A 19,996-nucleotide genomic window follows, 5' to 3' on the forward strand; every position below is an offset into this window, starting at 1 on the left:
ATCCTGGGGGGAATACACTCCCATTTTTCTATGTCAAATGATATTGGGAAAGCCTGCTTTCATTCTCCTTTAGTTAGAATTTACTTTTTAATTTGAGTATTCTATTTGTTTTCTAGATTTTAGTCCACATACTTTCTGTTCATTCATTATTCTTCTCTTACAGTTATGCCCCATGGTGTCCATCCTGCCAGCAGACTGATTCCGAATGGGAAACTTTTGCAAAGAATGGTGAAACACTTCAAATCAGCGTGGGAAAGATAGATGTCATTCAAGAACCAGGTATTATAAATGGTGACTTTCATATGGGAATGTTTAACAACTGTTTAATTTTGAAATTTTTCAGTCATACAGAAAAATTGCAAAGTAGGATGTTGAACTGACCAACTTGAATCAACAGCTTACATTTTGGCCTATCTGAGACTATATGTGGGTGTTTATCTATACACATGTGCATGCATATTTGTATTTATTGTTATTGCTATGTGGCAATAAATTGTAAGCATCATGATAGTTCACCACTTACTTTGCTTTTAGCATGTTAAATCTCCTATGGCTCTTTGTATAATCTCTATGTGTATTGCCTGCATTCATGTAAGTACACCTATTTCATGCAGTGCTTGTGGAAGACAGAAGAAGACATATGATTCCCCTGGAACTAGAGTTGTGGATGGTTGTTAGCTGGGATTTGGACCCAGTTCCTCTGAAGAGCAGCCAGGACTCTTAACCACTGAGCTGTTTCTCTATACCACTCCCTTTTCTTCTTCTATAGTCCCATGTTGCACCAGTTGGCCTACTACCTGTAGACCCAGCTGGCCTTGATCTAATAGAGATCCACCTGCCTCTGCTTCTGAAGTGCTGGGATTAAAGGTATGTACCACCTATTTCTGCCTACATTTTGTTTTTAGGTGTTTTTAGTTTTTCTCAATCTAGAATTATCCTCTCTTTTATATGACATGAATGTACTTAAGAGAATAGACTAGGATTTCTAGGCATTTTCTTACGACCCAACTTATTCTCATTTTTGTAAACAGGAAGTTTGGTATAGTGGTGTGATTCTGTTCGGCTTATAGAAAGAGTACTTTATAGGTAGTGCTGTGGCATGAATTCATGTTGCATTTCATCAGGAGGCTGGGATTGTCATCATTAGTGAAGTTAAGATTTGAGTACTTATCTAAACGGGAAACAGCAAGTATCTTGAAAGGAACAACCCCACTTTAATTAGCGAGTAATCTGAGCGATGGTACTTTGGTGTTTTAAGATCCATGCTATTCTTTCCTGAATCAGGTATTTCATTTTGAGTCCCAGAATAGTCAACTAATCTAGTCAATTCATATGTCTTTATGAACTATAATTTATCAAGAGAAAGACTCAGTTTTTCCCCTAAATGCACGAGACGAGACAATTTTTAAATTTTAAAATGTTAACATAATATTTATAGTTTTAAGATAGCTATTTGCATAAAGAAGAAAAAAATGGGCTTTTGTGATAGAAATCTTTAAAATGTAGGTATTTTCAAATTGTAGTAGTCATCTCTTCCTACTAGAATTCTGTTTCTTGCTACTGCATCTCTTTAAAAGGGGAACAAGAATACAGGCATAGGAAGAACAGCTATTCGTTTCCATGTAATAACTGTAAATTCAGATACAAAGTTATAAAGTATCAGTGAGTTGGACAAGAAAATGTTCGGCTTATGTTAAGATGAATAGACAAACCTATGGAAAGATTTCTGTTAAAGCCTTGATTCCTCAAATCTCTACCTTTTTACAACATCTGGAACAGCCACTTCTGCCCATATTCTAGTCAGAGATGGACAATTACAGCTATTAGTTCATGAGCTTGTGATATTAAGCTACTTTGTAAATCAAATCATTGCAAATACATTTTGTTCAACATTTTTTTTTCATCTTTTAGTATTCTAAATCCATTATAAACTGATGTAAGACCTCTTAGTCAGATACACTTTAGTATGGTATAGCTGTTCTATCTGCATTTCAGTTACTTAGTATCCTGCTGTACATTCATAGTTTGATTTGAACTAAGAATTAAAAATGCTTGTGATGGATTCATAATTCCAATCTTTAGTATGACTTTCCATTAAAATATATATTTCTCACATTTCCTTTGCATATTGATTAGGGATAAAGAGAAATTGGTTACATAGGCATTTTTTAAAAATGCTTATTACTAACACATTGTTTTATGTAAATGTAAACTAACTGTACTTGGAATACTTCTCAAAGAAGGAAAAATAACTTCTCTATGTGTCATTCTGTCTGTAAGAAAAATAGAGAAACTCAACCATTTTATTTTAGGACAGTTCTTCTAACAAAAACTAAGATTCTTTGAAATGATAAGAACTTAACTACAACTCAGAAATAAAAAATTGGAGGACATGATTCTGCATTTTTGATTGTTTGATAGGCCTAGGAATATGGTCACTGATTATATATTGAGTTCATGGTTGAGGCTAGACTAAGCATTTGATGGTGGTTCTGTAAGATCTTACTGCCTAATGATGATATAGGTATCCTAGTTTGTGTAAGTATATTCTATAAGACTCATGTAACAACAGATCACCTGAAGATGTATTTTGTAAAACATGTCTGTAACTGATATATGACTTTATGCTTCTGGCTATAATGGTTTAGATTTATAATTTTACTTTCAATTACAAACTTGATACTTTTACTAGTCTTTTAATAGGGATTAGAAATAATGAGTATTTTGAGTTCCTACCCTGCTCCAAGCTAGCCCTAGATACAAGTAATACAGAAGTGATTTAGGGAAGACAGAGACATACCTTCCCATTCAGCTTACATTCTAATAAAGAAGATAATAACGAAACTCAGATGGAAGCAAATACCAGATGATAGTAGGAGCTGTGAAGCAAAATAGAGTAATGTGAGAATCTAACCTCTTATTTTTTAAATAGGATGGATAGGATAAAACTGTTAAGTGTGGTGGTTTGAATGAGAATGTCCTCCATAGGCTCCAACTATTTGGTCCCCAGTTCATGGCCTGTTTGGGGAGGGTCATGGAAGCTTTAGAAGGGGTGGCCATGGAGGAAGCATGTCACTGGGGGCAGGCTTTGGGAGTGTATAGCCATACCTGTACCCTGTCTGGCTCTCTGCTTTCTGTGTCTGTTTGAAGATAGGAGCCCTGAACTTTGTGCCTTGGCCATCTCCTGCCACTGTGCCTCTCCTGCCATTATGGACTCTCCCTCTGGAACCATAAGCCAAATAAACTCTTCCATCTATAAGTTGCCTTGGTCATTGTGTTTTATTGCAGCATCAGGAAAGTAACTATACCTGTTCATAAATTGCCGAACAACATAGGCTGGGTGTATTCCAATAAAATACAGATGTTTTTTTTTCTGTAAAGAGCGTCACCGTATGGGTTTGTGGAGGAATATGGAAGACCTTGGAAGTTTGGACTAGAAAAGTGGTTGGATCCTTTAAACAGCTTAACAGGCCATTCTTGTAGAATCCTGGGAAAAAAAGTAGTGCTGAGAGGAAAATAAGTACTTAACAACTTACCAACTGTACTATTTGGCAGACACTTTGGCTGCTGTCTGCCCTAAGCCTGAGAACACCCCTGAGGCTAAGTTGAAAGGTAATAGATTGATTTCTTTTACAGAGGAAATTGCAAGACAGCCTAATGTTGAATCAGAGGCATTGCTATTAATGGTGAATTTGATACATATCTACAGTTAAAAAGATCAAGTGGGGAAGAAAAAAATACGAAATATACAATTTGGAGAGAAAACACTAGAAAGCTTAATGTTTGGAGCCAAGGCATGTGCTGAAGGAGAGGCACTCTTTCATAAGGAGATTAGAGTCATTAAAGAGAGGCCACCAGATTTGCACTTGAACTATGGAAAGAGTACCCTCAGGACATGACCCTACCCAATTAAACTTCCTTTTGAGAGGAGAAGGCCTAAGGGATTTTCTGTTTCTGGAAATCTACAACATAGGGAAGTAGCTGCTGGTAATGTGGATGAAGAGGCCTAGGTCCATCCCAAACTGATAACCAAACTTGGTAATGCCATTCATGTATGTGGTAGTGGTTTTAGAGGGCTGAAAGATGCAAGAGTGAGGGGGTTATCTGTTCTTCCTCTGAGGTTTCAGAGAGTCCAAGCAGAATGTGCCAGGGGAGTTCCTGCATAAAGAAGTTCCTGATAGGCCAAGAGACCCTGAAAGGCCATTGTGTGAAGCTCTGAAGGTGAAGCCTGGTTGGCAGTGGAGACCCCAAGGTGTTTGTAGATGCCAGAGCCACGAGACATCTGCCAAGGAGAGCTATATATAGGGAATATACCTCCCAGCCCAAGAAAGAGATGTATGTTACATGCAGCAAAGTTGGAGGGGCTGAACTAGTTAAGCCCTTTGGGAGTAAATTCCTAGATATCGAACATGGAGCTACTGGATTTGGTGTTAACCTACTTCTTTGGTCCAGTATTTAGTCAACATGTCCTATTCCTCCCTTTCGAAATGGGAATGTATACTCTGGGTCATTGTATGTTGGAAGTATGTAATTCATCTTTTTTATTTTGCAGGGAGTTACAGTTACGAGAATGCCTTGAGTCTCAGAAGAGACTTTGCTCATTGGACTTGTAAATAATATTAAGACTGTAGGGGGCTGGAGAGATGAATCAGCAGTTAAGAGCACTGTCTGCTCTTGGAGAGGACCTGGATTTGGTTCCCAGCACCCATGTGGTGGCTAACAACCATCCCTAACTCCAGTTTCAGGGACTCTGACATCATGTTCTGACCTCTGTGGGTATTGTACTACATGGTGCAAAGACTGTTAAAAGACTGCAGCAACTTTTAAGTTTAGACTAAATGTATTTTACATTATGATATATATGGTCATGAACCTTTGGGGGCCAGAGAGTAGAATGTCATGGTTTGAATGAGAATGTTCTCCATAGGCTTCAAATATTTGGACACTTGGTCTCTAATTCATGGCCCTTTTTGGGGAGGAAGTGTGGCCTTGCTAGTGGAAGCACATCTCTGTGAGCAGGCTTTGAGAGGTCATAGCCATGCCTATTTCCAGTCTGTCTCTCTCATTTTTCTGTTCTGGCAATCTCCTGCCATCATGCCTACACTTATGGATTCTCCCTCTGGGACTGTCAGCCAAATTCTTTTCTTCTGTTGCTTATGTTGTTTTATCACAGCAACAGAAAAAGTAATTAATACAGTAAGAATCGAGCCACTACTTTTTAGTTAGCATGGTGTAAGGAAAGGCCAGTTTAGTAAGAAGTCTCGATAAGGTAAGGCAGGAGAATTTGAACAGACTTTGGGCGAACATTCCAGGCAGGTCAAATACCATGTATAGGTTGGAATATACTTGGCTTATTTGGAAAGCAGTATGACCGGGGCCTAGGGGTAGCTAGGATCCATACTGGTCTTATTGGCTATGGCATGGAGTTTGGATTTTATACAAAGTATGGAAGGAAGAAAGGACGTGCTTAGAAGATTTGAGTAGAAACTTTCCATAATTCATATTTAAAAATTCCTTTGCTATGTGAAAAACTTGATTCCCAGGGTCAGAAATGGGAAAAAGTAGAAGAGTTGAGGTATTAGTGCAGTAAAGAGTTGAGAAGATGGTAGCTTAGACTAGAAGCCATAATAGTTAGCTGTTAGAATTTTCTGATGCATTAGTTATAAGATGCGGTGGAACAGTGGAGAACAGTGAGGAGGATCAGTTTGGGGACAGAGGGAAGTTCAGAATGCTAACTAGACATCTAAATCAAGATGGAGAATAGCGAGAATTTGAGAATCATCTCTTTAGCTGTTTGAGCCAGGGGTAAATATGAGATTACTCAGTATGTGTGAGTAATACTAATGGGGTATATTCTAGAGAAGAAAAAATTGGGGGAAATGTTTCATGGTTTGAGTATAAAATGTCCCCTACAGGCTCATGTATTGAAGGCTTGGTCCCCAGATAGTGATGCTATTTTGGATTGGGTAGAACTTCAGGATATGAGGCTGAGTTGGAGGAAGTAGGTTGGAGGTGGAGGCATTTTCTAGAAAGAGTATCTCCATCCCCATCCTGTCTCCTTCCTGGATGCCCTGTGTTGAGCAGCTTCCTTCTGCCATGCCCTTCCTCCGTGCTGTTTTTCCCTTGCCATAAGCCTGAAAACAGTGGGGTCAGCGGAGTGTGAACTGAAACCTCTGAAAGCATCGCTAAACCCAACCTTCTCCCGTAGCTTGTTTATGGCAGATATTTTATTACAGCAATGAAAAGCTGACTAATTCCTAACAAAAGGAATTGGCAACAGAAGAGGTATAGCCAGTGTGGTGGGAGAGTCTAGCAGGCATCCACTTGTCTGATTCCTGGAAGCATCTTAAATACTTAGTTTTTGCAAAGTCTAATATCCTCATTGAGCAGTAGAAAAATACCATTAAAATAATACCATTTCCCCCCAGTTTAGCACATAACTGGATATTTCTGTGTGTTTCAGATTTCTATGTATATTCTTTCATCGGGGTTCTCTTGTCCCCAGGAGTGCTAATCAAGAACAACTTCATTTCTTTTCTTTGCAAGTAAAATTTAATATTAAGAGAAAGCAAGACTTTCTGAAATATTTATGCCTATTACTTATTTGTATCTATGTCTAAAATTGTTCTATCAGCATATCTATAGATTCTTTCATATATTCAAAAATAGTATTTCAGAATTAACAAGTCAAGGGATAGTAGATATGTCGTGCTTTTAGTAGCTGTGGTGTAGAAGACAAGGACAAGTTAAACCGTAGATTAGGTCACATTACATTGCTTATTTAATAGTTCTGGTGACGTTGGTTGAGTCCTTCGTGAAGTTAAACTTACTGAATAGGTACTAGAACCTTCTGTTCAGATAAACCTAGTTGTCAAAGATGGGAAAACAGCAGCTATTGATCCATCACACGTGGGTGGTAGCTGTGTCACTAGATTAAAAGGAAGCTAGAGCACCTCTACTGGCAAGAATGTTTCAAACTACCAATTTAATACAGAAGCCACTTTAGTTTACTATTGTATAGCTAGTATAGTATTTTTAATTTTGTAATTGTGAAAACAAACCTTTGTATTCTGTTACATTGCAGCTTTATTTCAATGCCAAAGTTGTACTTTTCTTTCTTTGTCTTTGAGGATACCAACGTTTAGTAAGCATTACTAAATGTTTTCCTGTAATTGTGATATATCATTTACATGCATTTTAGCATTATAGCAACTCTGTGAAAGAAAACTGTTTATGACAAGTCTTCCCAGCACTGAGGAGGCATGGCCTACCTGGTCTGCATAGTGAGTTCTAGGCCAGCTGAGGCTATAGGGAAACATTGTCTGAAGAAAGCAAAGAAGCAAAAAACAATCTCTTCCGAAAACATAAAGAAACTTAAGGTCAGAAGTTTAGTAACAGGAGCCAAAGCATCATAGCTTTTAAGTAGCAGAACATAAGCCATTAGCCTCTGTATTCTTAATATTGAACTTAATTTCTGTTGCTTTTGCAAATCAAAATATAATTCCCTGACATCATCTGATTTCTTCCTCTAAGCTTTTAGGGCTTTTTGTTTGTTTGTTTGGTTGGTTGGTTGGTTGTTTTTTCTTGTTGTTGTCATATGTGTTTTTGGTCAGTTTTGTGATAAGACAATTTTGTATGTTCTGTATTTTTGCCTTTTTTATGTTGTACTACAGCCCTCATTTTAAAATGGAAGATAAAGGCATGTAGACAATTAGGGAGATTATAGTCAAGCTTCCTATTTTCTATTTGAAGGGTCAGGAGTATATTTCCTTCTTCTGTAACATTTTTTCTTTGGGGGGCTAGAAGAGGGTGCTACTGGGAAATGAACCCAGAGTCCGCACATGCTATGTGAGCCTGCTGCCACCGAGCTAGATCTCCAGCCTTCTTTTTAAATTTTACTTTTTAATTTTGAGAGTCTCACTATGTTATCTAGGCTGGCTTAGAACCTATGCTTAGAGTATTGGTAGTCCTCTACTAACAGTTTGGGATAATCCTGTCTCAATGTCCTGTGTAACTAGGATTGCAGATGTTTGCCACTGTGCCTTCTCTTCAGTATTTTGTGGAGTTGTTTAAAGCTTGTAACAAATCATTATGTAAATATGGAAATGACTGCTTCCTTGCTTTTTAATTCTTTAGAATCTGCATTTTCTTTTTTGCCTTTAAACTCTGCAGCCACAAACTTAGATGATGCTTGTGTGTCCAAGGTAGTCATGTTTTCACTTTGTAGGTAATGAAAAACAATCCTTCTGTCATTAATAAAGTATTATGTGAAATATAGGTTTATTTTATAAAATTGGTAAAAGGAAATTCCCCATGTTATTGAAAGCAAAGCTTAAATTTTCAATTGAGCAAAGAGATGAAAAAATTTGAACAGCTTAATTTGCATAGATATTTGATTTTGTTGAGTTTGTTCTTCAGAGAGAGAGAGAGAGAGAGAGAGAGAGAAATAAAAAGTGGTTATTAAACCATGCCTCAGTCATTTTCCCATGCTGTGTTCTTTCCCGTCCTTCATTGCTGATGCCCACCTCAGTATAATTTATTTGCAAATATAATTTATTTATAAACATTTAAAGGCCAGAGAGCTACTTTCCACTGCTCTTCTCAGTCAGGGCTCTACTGCGTGCTCTTTTTTCTTGGTATCATGCTCTTGAGTCATGATTGTGATTGTTTAGCTTCTTTCCCTCTGGGTTCTGTGAGAACAAAGAAAACCTATTTAGTTCATCACAGTTCTTCGAACAAAAATGAGTCTTAGTAACTGCTGCTGAATGAATACTATTTTATTTTATTTACCTTTATATGGGTAGTATAGCATTTGATATGTACTTAGTAGTCAGTAAATGTTTGCTAAAACAAATTGAAAAATGTAGCATTCATGTGCAATACTTTCAATTTTTATAAAGATACAATGATTATATGTAACTCAATATTTTAAGTCTTTTTAAGTAATTCAGATATGTTAGTGGTAAGTGAAACTTGATATATACACTAGACTTTCCTCAAACTTTAAATGCTGGGATTACCAGTATGTGTCACTAGGCCCTGCTTTTACTTTCTTTATTAGTCTTTTTATTGTTCTTAATTTATTCTTTGAGAATTTCCTACATGTTGTGATGAAATATGATCATATCTTTTTCCCATTTGCCCCCTCCAATTCTCTATAGACCCCGTATCACATTCCCTCCTACCTTCGTGTATTTTTAAAAAAATATACAAAGTGCAGTTAGTATTGTACGTATGGGCATCCTACCAGTGGCTACCCTCCAAAGAAGAACTTACTGGTCTTTCCACATTGACAGCTGAGGTAGTTAATAACTGTAATTTGTTGAGTTCTTCAGTATATGGAGGAATCATGTTGTACTATTAACATCCTTGAACTAATCTAATCCTAGAACAGTCAGCTAGACTTTTCCCCATTTACAGATGGAGCAACTGAAACTCAAAAGGGTTAAAAAAGTTATCCAAAGCCATAAAACTAGCAGGGGAAATAAGTATTTAAACTTAGATATCATTACTCTATAACCTGTTCTTTCAACTTCTGTACAATCCTATGTGGGACACAAACCAGAAAACTCCAGGACAGCAAACACATGGAAGATAAGAAAGTCGTATGTCAGTCCTTCCAGTAAGTGGAAACCATTGGGTAGATAAAAATGAGTGAAACAGAGAAATTTTCTTTAAAAAAGATAGGTGATGAATGTGATTCAGTAATTCCCATGATATTTGTTAATGTGATTATGAAAGTAGGCTTGAGGATGCTTATTCTGGGCACTTAGGTGTTTGGATTACTCAGATGTAATTTGTAACTGGTGGTGTTTCTGCTTTTCCTAGGTTTGAGCGGCCGTTTCTTTGTCACCACTCTCCCAGCATTTTTTCAGTAAGCTTTATTAATTTTCTGATCTTATAAAGATTATAAATCAGTACATGTACCTGAAAGATTTTCCTTGACCACCACTCAGTAAATTGGTCTGAGTGATAACTGTTAGGAGGGAGGATGCCAGGAGTGCTGTGGAGAAAGAGAAGCTGATTTCAGGCAGAGAAAAGATAGTGAGGAGTCAGAGAAAATTTTCCTGATGATATAGAAGGTGAGATGAGATAAGTAGGAATGGTTTAAGCAAGCAAGATGCAGAAGGTCTTCAAGGTAAGGGACATAGCATATATAAGCTATGAAACACCTTCTGATGTCTATAACTGTTTCAATCTGATTGATCCACAGAATGCATTTGAGTCATACTGGGTAATGAGGGGAAGAGAGGGAATGATGAGTATCAATGATACTTCCGGATGAGATCTGTATGATTTGGTGACTATCCACAGGAATAAGCATCTGATGATTACAAACATCCACTTATAACTAGTAAATGCAGTTGCTGGCATGCATTTAAGGAGTCTTTAGAATGAGAGTCTGAAGGTGGAAAACAGAATGGAGAAGATAGTGTGAAGTATGTATGCTGATTACAAGTGGAGAAGTTTAGGTGACACTTGGATTGGATGTCAGCATGTAGAATTCAGAACTAGAGATCTATATGGGGAATTCCTCAACTCTGAGTTAAATCACAGTTGAAATACTCTAGAGGGAACACATGGTAGTGGAAGCAGAAGGTGATGGAGAGAACCTAGGATTGACCCACATTAAGACATCTGCCATTGAATAGAGTAATAGGAAGGAATCCAGAGAGTCCAAGTCATAAGGTAAGCTAAATGGGCTGGGAGAGCTATTGGTAGAGCACTTACTTAGCATGCAGAGACTCTGGAATCTATCCTCAGCACTTGGGAGGGGGGTGGAATTCAAGCAGATAGTAGTGAACCCTACTACTAAAAGGTGAAGGAAAAAAAATGGCAGAAAAGTATTCCATGGATGTGGCACGTAGTGTACATTAGGGACAAAAGCTGAGCAGGTTCAGTTGAGTCATGGGGACAGAACCCCCAGTCTCATTCAGTAATGTGTTAGAAATGAAGAGAGGAAAAATGGAGCATGTAAACGTTCCTGAGAAGCCTGACTGGGCTGAGAAGGTGAAGGGAGGAAAGGTTGAAGGTTAGTGTCAGATTAAGCTGCTTTGCCATTGATTAGGTGGTGAGAGACTTGGATGGTACAAGTTTGTAAATGTGAATACAGTATTTTTTAACTGTGATAACAATGGCTATTTTGTTAGAAAAATCAAAATAATTGCTTGCAAAAGTGATTGGAAGTTGGAAGATAAAGTACTGTCAGAAACATATAGTTGTAGATTGTACAATGATGAAATAGAATATTTAATGCTTTCAGTCTCAGAATTTCTCATTTTTATTAAAATTAATAATTATGCCTTCTAATATATGTCTATAATTTTTCTTCATTTGAACCAATTTAAAATTCAAGAGAAGCTCACATATGATCAGTAATTATTTGATTATTCTATATAACACTTATTTTGGTTTATTTTCTACATAATTTTACAATCTTTAGTGCAAAAGATGGGATATTCCGCCGTTACCGTGGTCCAGGAATCTATGAGGACCTACAGAATTACATCTTGGAGAAGAAATGGCAGTCAGTTGAGCCTCTGACTGGTTGGAAGTCTCCAGCTTCTCTAACGTAAGTTAATAAAAAATTGCTATATATGAAATAATGGATACTTTGTTAGCTTGCGAGCCTAAAGAATATAGATTTTTCTTCATGTTCCCCTCTTTTTATGTAGACCAGATTTGCCTATAATTGGCCTATCTAGTGTTTCTGGTTTTGTGACCCATGTGTGTTTCAAGTAGTTTTAGCATAGTGGTGATTGATGGCTAGATTGAGGTGGGAGGGATGTTACAGAAACCCTCTCCTCCAACTTCTGCACCAAACTATGCTAAGCTATGCTACATTTCCTCTCTAGAAATGTAGTATTGAGTGCTGGTTGCCATTTTTTTGAACAAACGGGTGTTTCTTGAATGATAGTTCACTAAGGGATTCTTGTGTTTCAAGGTAAAAATAAAACCTCCGGCATGTTTGGCTGCCTGGAAGAATCTTCAGGGGATAACTTGGTAATGCTTAGGTAGATAAGGCTGAACTGAATGAACATTAACATAGAAGCAAATGACATAACATTTCAGTAGCATCTGTGTTAGTGCTCAGGAGACATACAGCTTATCCTGAAAGAATAATTGAAATAATTGAACACTGGTATACAAATAATTGAACACTGTTTTTTATGCTAGAAATTGTAGATGTCAGCTATTTATGAATTCCTAAGATAGACTTGATTTCTCCATTCTCTTTATTAGATAAATAACTTTAAGTTAGTAAGACAGATTAGAAAATAAACTATAAACTGAACACAATTTGGATAGAGCTGTTTAAAAACAGCATATTTCGTTAAGATAGACTGTTGTGACTTGGGTCTGCTTTAGCTGGAGGTGTTCAGAGAGATTGCTCTGAAGGGAGCAGGGCACTCGATCTGAAGGCTAGAAGGAGCTCTAGTCCAGATACAAAAGCAGGGGGAAGCATATTTCCATAAGTGAGTGTACCCACACACATATAAGCCTTGATTTGGGACAGAACTTGGTAGAGTGCTTGGGTAGCACCATGGTGGCCAGAGTGGAGCACCGAAAGAAAGGAGCAGGCAGAGCTGAGGCTGAGTAAGAGGTAGGCTGAAGATAGATTGTACAGGGCCCGGGGCCATGGTTAGGAAGGGGGTTCTAAGTAGATGCAAAAAGAAATTGACTCTTAGGATGCAATTGAAGAGGGTAGGAATGGGTGAGGAGAAAGCAGTTAGGACTTTCGTAGGGTCCAGGATGAGGTGCTGTACCAGGTTGGCAGTGATGGAGATAGAGAGAATAAGTGTATTTAAAGTTGATTTTGAAGGTAGACTTGGCCAAAGTGAAGAGGAGCATTTGCAAGTGAAAATTCCTGGATTCTCTTTTGAATACTTGGTAGATCTTGGTATTGGTTACTGATTTGGGCATGAGAATGTCAGATTATGTTAGACTTTTTATTCTGAGGTACAGACTTTATAAAGCTGTTAAGCTGAGTATATGTAGGTTGGTCTCAAATGGAGAGTTCACAAAAACACAATTACAGAACACTTTAATGATGCTTAAATTCTTAAAAAAAAAATGAGAAAGAATTTGGATAGAGAATGAGTCATCAAAAGAAAACTGAGGGCCAGTGATGAGTTGGATCAGCCGGTAAAGATCCTTGCCACCAAGCCTGATGACCTGAGTTCGATCCCACGTGGTAGAAGAGAACTGATTCCACAAGTTGTCTTCTGACACCACGTGTGTGCTGTTGTGTGTGTACATGCACACAAACACCTAAGTAGAATAAAATTCAAAAAGGAAATTGAAATATTAGTGCCAGTGAGACAGGAGGAAAACCAGGGTGCAGCACCTTCTAGAAGCCAAATAAAAAGTGCTCAAATAAGAACTTGAAGTACTTGTGCCCCATGAAGCCAGGAGGCAAAGAAAGATCAAGTCTCAAAGGACATTGTCAGAGTTTTGGCATGTAGTTGTGCAGTGGTGAGAATGTAGCCAAATTTGAATGGGTTGAAAACATGGTGCTGGCAAGAAATAGCAAGGGAGCACTGCTCTTGGAAGATTTTTTTTTTTTTTTTCTGGAAGCTGGAGGGCTATGTGAGCTGTGAAGGTGCCCCTTTAAACATGGAGGTGAGGGAACATTTGAATACCTGAAGAGACTGATCCAGCAGAGTTGGAATAATGGCTAATGGAGGGAGAAGGGATGACAGAAGAAATCCTGTCATCAAGAGGACAAAGGAGAGAAGATCCAAGGCACAGGTGGACGAAGTGGTGTGTTAGGGCAACTAGACTTTCTTGTTAACACTGAGAAGAGTGTTAACCAGGCTCAGAGATGGTAGGAACATAAGAGTGATTATATAACGGCTTCTGATTTCAAGGAGTAATTGTTAGCTGAGAGTGCTTGGGGAAGGAAAATGTATAAGGCTAAATGAAATGAGCAATTATCTTAGTTACAGCCTTAAAGAATCAGTAGGACTGGCCAGTGTTGGGCTTTCAGTCATTTTGGAAGTCACCAGGATATGTTGTCTTTCCCCAGAGACAATTTGCTCATGGTTGTGTTTTTTTGTAAGGTGCGTACAATGAAGTTAGAAAGGCCAGGGATTTAGAATGTGTTTATAGCACAGTGATCTAGATAATAGTTATGAAATCTAAACCTTGTAAGAAGGGAAGTGAATGTAGGAGAGAACAAGGTATAAAGGGGTCAGTGATGGTGCAGCAACCCTAGCCCGAGTTCTGGTTTCTTTGATTTCATAGTATACATGATCAGAGGTTCTTTTCTTTGTCTTTTTCTTTTTTTTCATCCTTTTCTAGGATGTCTGGAATGGCTGGTCTTTTTAGCATCTCTGGCAAGATTTGGGTGAGTGCTCTAAAACCATTATGAAGATAAAGTTTAAAGAATGAAAATGCAGCATTTAAATAGTAGGAAAATGAAAATGTATAAATGGTTGTATAAATATTTTTGTTTTAAGCCACAAAACTGTTCTCATGTTTATAGAAAGGCACAATTTACTTGGGAGGCAGAATCAGATGGATCACTGAGATGGAGGCCAGCCTGGTCTACATAGTGAGTTCCATACCAGCTGGGGGATATGGGAGACTCTGGCCAAAAACCAAAATGTAATTTGGAGCGGGACCCATAGCAACTGCGTGTGAGTCAATGTTTTATTAGATGAGTGATGAAGTCTTTATCAAAGCAAAGGGGCTTATATAGTTTTGCTTGGCTTCATTTTCCCATTGTCAAATCTTTCTAAAGATCAAAGATTGTCAAAGCAACTGTGAAAGTCATTCTGTATGTCTGGAAGCAGCAAACTGTGGCCTAAGAAGGCTGCCTGGTTGAACAGCCATGCTTATTTCAGTATCTGTTATTTCTTGACTGCTGTTGCACTGCAGTGATAGAGCTGTGTGATTACGGAGACCCAGAAAGTTGCAGCACACTAGTCTAAAATCCTCTCTGGAATTTAAGAATGTTTATAGACCCCTGCTGTATGTGCTTGTGCAATTACGTGTGGTCATTTAAGTGTTAGAACTCTTATTCCGGCCCAAAGTTGAACTATTAATAGTTTTGAATGTGTCCCTTTACCATTTCTTTCCCTTCTCTGTAGAGGGACCTTAATCTAACAGCTTTATCAGTTGTATCCTGGAATTAAATAGAACTCAAAACAGTTTCAAAAATATTTTTAGGAATGAATTTCTGTCTTTTCTAAAATATAATCAATATAAAATATAATATAAAATCAAAATATAATTTAAAATATGCCATTTTAGAGCTTATATTCAAGGAGCTCATTAAGACTATTTCTCATGTCCAGTGACCTTTGTTGAGGGACATTTACGAGTATTTTATATATCTCATGTTCTACGTACATGTTCTGCCTTCTGTGATGGAGAACTACTGCAGAATTTTGGATTATTTGTTTTTTTTTACAACAGGCTACAGGAGATTTGCATTTCAGGATTTGCATTTGGTCCTTTTTGATTAAAATTTAACTGGTTTTATTTCTTTTCCTATTTGTTACCACATAAACAATAACCAGTAATTTTATTTCTTTCCAGATAGTTTGGGTTTCATATGATTTCCTCTGCTGTTTTATTAACATTAATAAGAAGTTAATTGATGGCTGAGAATTATGAATGGCAAATTGGGAGTTCTACATCTTTAAGTATGTTGAGGAAATCATAATATCTGATAGCTGTCTGAACTTTATATATTGCAGTGTCTAATTCATAGTAATTGTGATATGCAGATATCACACAACACTGATCAGCAAGATCTGAGCACGGAACTGAAGTATACATCAGGCTTACATGGAAGACAGTTAGGACTTTCACATGCTGTCAAAGTCAAGGGGTGCTTTCAAAGATGTCGGGAAATATAACGGATACAACCCATAAGCTCACCTTTATCATCTTCACAGTGTGTATGGTCTTTGCCCCGGTAGGATCCGAACCTTGATTTCCCAAAAGGTCTCTGGTTCCCATTTCCTATTCTAGTAGAGAGCCTTTGACTCAGCCAGTCCTAGCTGACTACCCTACCTTCTCACTTCATTCATAGACTCATATGAAGAGCATTAGTCACTTTTCTGTTTCTGCAATAAAATAACATGACCAAAAGCAACTGAAGGAAGAAAATAATTTTGGTTCCAGAAGACTGTAGTCTATAAAAACAGGAACAGCATGGCAGCAGGGTTGGGAAGAGGGCTGATCACATCTTCATCCACACAAGGGAAATAGAGAATGAACTGGAAATGGGGTATGGCTGTAAACTCATATTCCATCCCCAGTGACATACTTCCTCCAGCATAGCTACACTTCCTAAAAGTGCCATACCCTTCCCAAACAGTGCCACCAACTGGAGACCAAGCGTTCAAATACCTGAGCCTGTTGCGGACATTTTTCATTAAAGGTAGAATATATAATTGCAGAGAATATAATCTGTTTTTAATTCATCTCTAGATAATGTAAAACTTTAGAAAAATCATATTAATAAAGAACACAACCAACCCACACAGAACAGGAACGGAAAAGACAGAGGGAGGGAGATAGAACCCAGCAAGTCACAGAAAATAGAAACATAGGTTCAGGAAAGAGGTAGAATGGCTAATGAGTGAGGCAAGATTGTTGATGCCTATCCACAATCTCTTATCTTGTTAACACCAGGCTTTCTTCACAGTCAGTGTTCCTGCATAGGTAAATGGAAAGATAAAACACTTTGAAAGAGAAAGATGGAGGTTATTAATTGAAGGACGCAATAACAAAACAGTATTTATTACGTATGTGGAATAAAATCTGGTGTGCAATCAAGAAGATACAATCTTGATTTTCACTGATGTGGCTGAATTTTAAAACATCCTTAACTTCTATAATCTATGTGATTTTAAAAAAGTGAAAACAGTAGCAATATCTAGAAGGTTAGAGCCTACTGAAATAGTGATTTCCCAGTCTCTGAATTTCTGCCTTAGGAGTGAAGCTGACTTGCTTGTTTGATACTTGAAGATAGTCCTGGCACTGAGATACCCATATAGCTAAAGTCCTGTGGATTCAGGGATTTTTGTTTGGTTTGCATTTGGCCTTCTTAACTCTACACCAATTTACTCAAGTATTCATGTTTGAATAAATCCTGATGAGGAAGACTGGTGAAGCTCAGTTTCTGTGCGTGTCCTCCTGTTAATCTTGACTCCTATGGACGATTGGTAGGTAATTTGTATCACAATGCAATTGAATAGATGATCTCTAATGTTCTTTACGGTGAGATTATCTTTCCAATTCAGTCCTGATGCCATACACACTTTTTAATTGTCATATAAACACATGGAAGGAATCAGTTGTCAGCTAAAATGCCTGTCCTCGTGCATCATTTTAACACTCTACTCGCTTCATTTACAGGAGTCCTCAAGCCTAAGAGGTATACAACCCCCCCCATTTCTCAGAGAGGAAACATCTTTAATGTGCAGAATTGGTTCTAATTTTCTATTAGGGTAGCAGTATAACATTTCTTTAACATTTTATGCAGCTTAATAGAAGTCAGTGTATTGGGAAATGTCAGTACTCTAAAGGATGGCACCAGTGAGGAAGTGTCATGAGATATGTGCTGAGGATTGACTATCAGGAAGATCCAACCTTGGGTCAGAATTAGGACTCCTGGGGCTGGAATTTTCTCTCATGGTTCATGTGTGGAGAGAGGTGCTACAATCTTTCTGTCTTCTCATCTCTACTCAGTTGCCACTGCCCTTGTTAGAAATATGTCATTGTTTCCCACCCAGCGTGCATTTATCTAAGCACATTTGATGCCCCTACTATAGACTGTTACTACCAGAACTCCTTGGAAGACAGTTTATGCTCACCACTATGCCACCAGTAATACACAGTACTTTCAACATTTTATTTATTTTTGAACTGAAGCTTTTAATAGTCTTAAAATAAAATTCTGTGTGGCAGTGAAAAAAACTAAAAATAGAACTAAAACATTACTGAATTTGGTAAATCTGTGCTGTTACTCAGATTCTCCTAAGCATTATTGTTGCTATGAAAGAGTGCAAGCATATGTTATACTATAGCTAAAGCAAGATGTGCTACATCCTAGGGAGGACAGTCTGTACGACAAATACTGTCTTCTTTGTGTTGTTAGAAACATGCAACAAGATTTAAGACATTACAAATATTTGATGGAGAGATTTAAAGATTATTAGTGTTTAGATGGAGAATAATAGTTATTTTGAAACTGGAAAATCAATTTCCCTCTGATCCAGATAGCAGCATCTCTTCTCTTGGCTTTTTCTTCCCTCTATCCCAGAGTTCTTAATGTTTTTTAGCAAGTTATAATGAGATGGTGCACATCCATAAGGTCCCTTTCATGAAGCCTGCAAGAGGCTGCAAGATTGGGTCTTGTTACAGATGTTCACAGGCAGAATCTAGAAGACAGAAATCCTTGGCTACCACTGAGGAGGTCTTCCTCGCTACTCCCATGCAAGGAGGATATTTGGGGGATTCTGATCTGTGTATAAAAGGAATCATGGGCTTGTCCCTGAACTCCTTGGTGTGTGTGTGTGTGTGTGTGTGTGTGTGTGTGTGTGTGTGTGTGTGTGTGTGTGTATGTATACGTGTGTACACATTTCCAAACCCAAAGACACTTTGTCCTTCAGAGCCACTGCAGATTTGAATGAGACTAGTTCTGTTCCTTAGATCAGTCTGACCATTTACTGAAAGTCTCATTTATTTTATTATTCTTTCACTTCATTTCTTCATGCAAGCCTATATGTGGCAAAAAAATTAGCTCGAACTTAGTCATCAGATGCAGTATATAATATTATATAGAGTTCATGCCAACCAGTTGATATTTTTAGTTTAAAGTGAATATGTAGAGTAGGATTCTGTAATGAAAACATGTAATAATAGGCAGGTATCAGTATTCTGACCTAAGGAAGTATGATTAAGGAAGATAGAAACAGAAATCTAAAACCAAACTGGATCAATTTGAATTATACATAATACATACATGTATACATATATATGTATATGTGTATACACATAAGTACATATTTCCCACAATTCTGAAATTTCATAAGGGACTCTAAAATCATTGTGAACTCAAACAGATGAAAATTTGTATCGGCAGTTGTAAAACAACTTTATTAATCTATCTTTGGTAATAATTATCTAAAAAGATCTCACAAATGGCAGAATGTCTTTAAGAAGTTCAAATAAACCCCTTGAAAGGGTAAATTGAGAGCCAGGTGTGGTGGTTCACGCTTTTGGCCCCATCATTCAGGAGGCAGAAGCAGGCAGATCTCTGTGAGATTGAGGCCTGATTTACGTGAGTTCTATAGGGAGACCCTGTCAAAAAAAAAAAAAGAAAGAAAGGAAAGAAAGAAAGAAAATTGAAGTAAAACTTACTAACCTAAGCACTGTTGGACTGGAATGCAATGATTCAGAGGCAGATAAATCCCTGTCATTTGAAAATTAGCTCAGAAAGTTTCTTGAGAAGTACCTGAGCCATTTGTTGTTTTGGAAAAAGGACATAAGACTATGTCCAAAAATATTTAAGACTGTGCATTATTATTCATCTACAGAATGGTCAATCCAGCTTAATGAGTAAGGTAAATCAGGTATTCATGAGGCAAGCTTCAAAGTACATCCATGAATCAGCCAAGTGGCCTTTAGCATCCTCTGGCTCTTTGATATATTTCAAGCTTAAGCCCAGTGATGGCACTGAGTCATCAAGAAAAGCATAAACTGTTCCATACACAGAATTACCTGAAGCTGAGAGCTACACAATACCTCTTAGAATGTGAAGTTGGAAACTACCCTTTGATATGCTGCTAGATTGTAGATATACGCAGTGGTTCTGCCTGAATACAGTGAAGACTGTTGATATCAGCTGAGGAAAGATGATAGCTGTACAAATCAAGGGCGTGCTTGTATTTACTATCAATACTTCAGGCATTTGATACATCTTTTCCATATTTAAGCATTTTTGAAACTAATAAGATATTGTCCTTAATAATGA

At 37.6% G+C, this 19,996-nt stretch overlaps 1 protein-coding gene across 1 annotated transcript in view; it reads left to right on the plus strand.

Moving 5' to 3' along the window:
- The window catches only part of Tmx4 (thioredoxin related transmembrane protein 4), a 44,152-nt gene that overhangs the window by 7,538 nt on the left and 16,618 nt on the right, over positions 1–19,996 (plus strand). The window contains exons 2-5 of the mRNA XM_008834354.3: positions 164–279; positions 9,829–9,874; positions 11,444–11,572; positions 14,305–14,350. Of these exons, the coding sequence (XP_008832576.1) occupies positions 164–279; positions 9,829–9,874; positions 11,444–11,572; positions 14,305–14,350 (337 nt within the window). The remainder of the gene's footprint in view (positions 1–163; positions 280–9,828; positions 9,875–11,443; positions 11,573–14,304; positions 14,351–19,996) is intronic.

The sequence above is a fragment of the Nannospalax galili genome, unplaced genomic scaffold, assembly GCF_000622305.1.
Source record: "Nannospalax galili isolate Female #2095 unplaced genomic scaffold, S.galili_v1.0 scaffold1477, whole genome shotgun sequence".
In the NCBI taxonomy this organism is placed as follows: Eukaryota; Metazoa; Chordata; class Mammalia; order Rodentia; family Spalacidae; genus Nannospalax; species Nannospalax galili.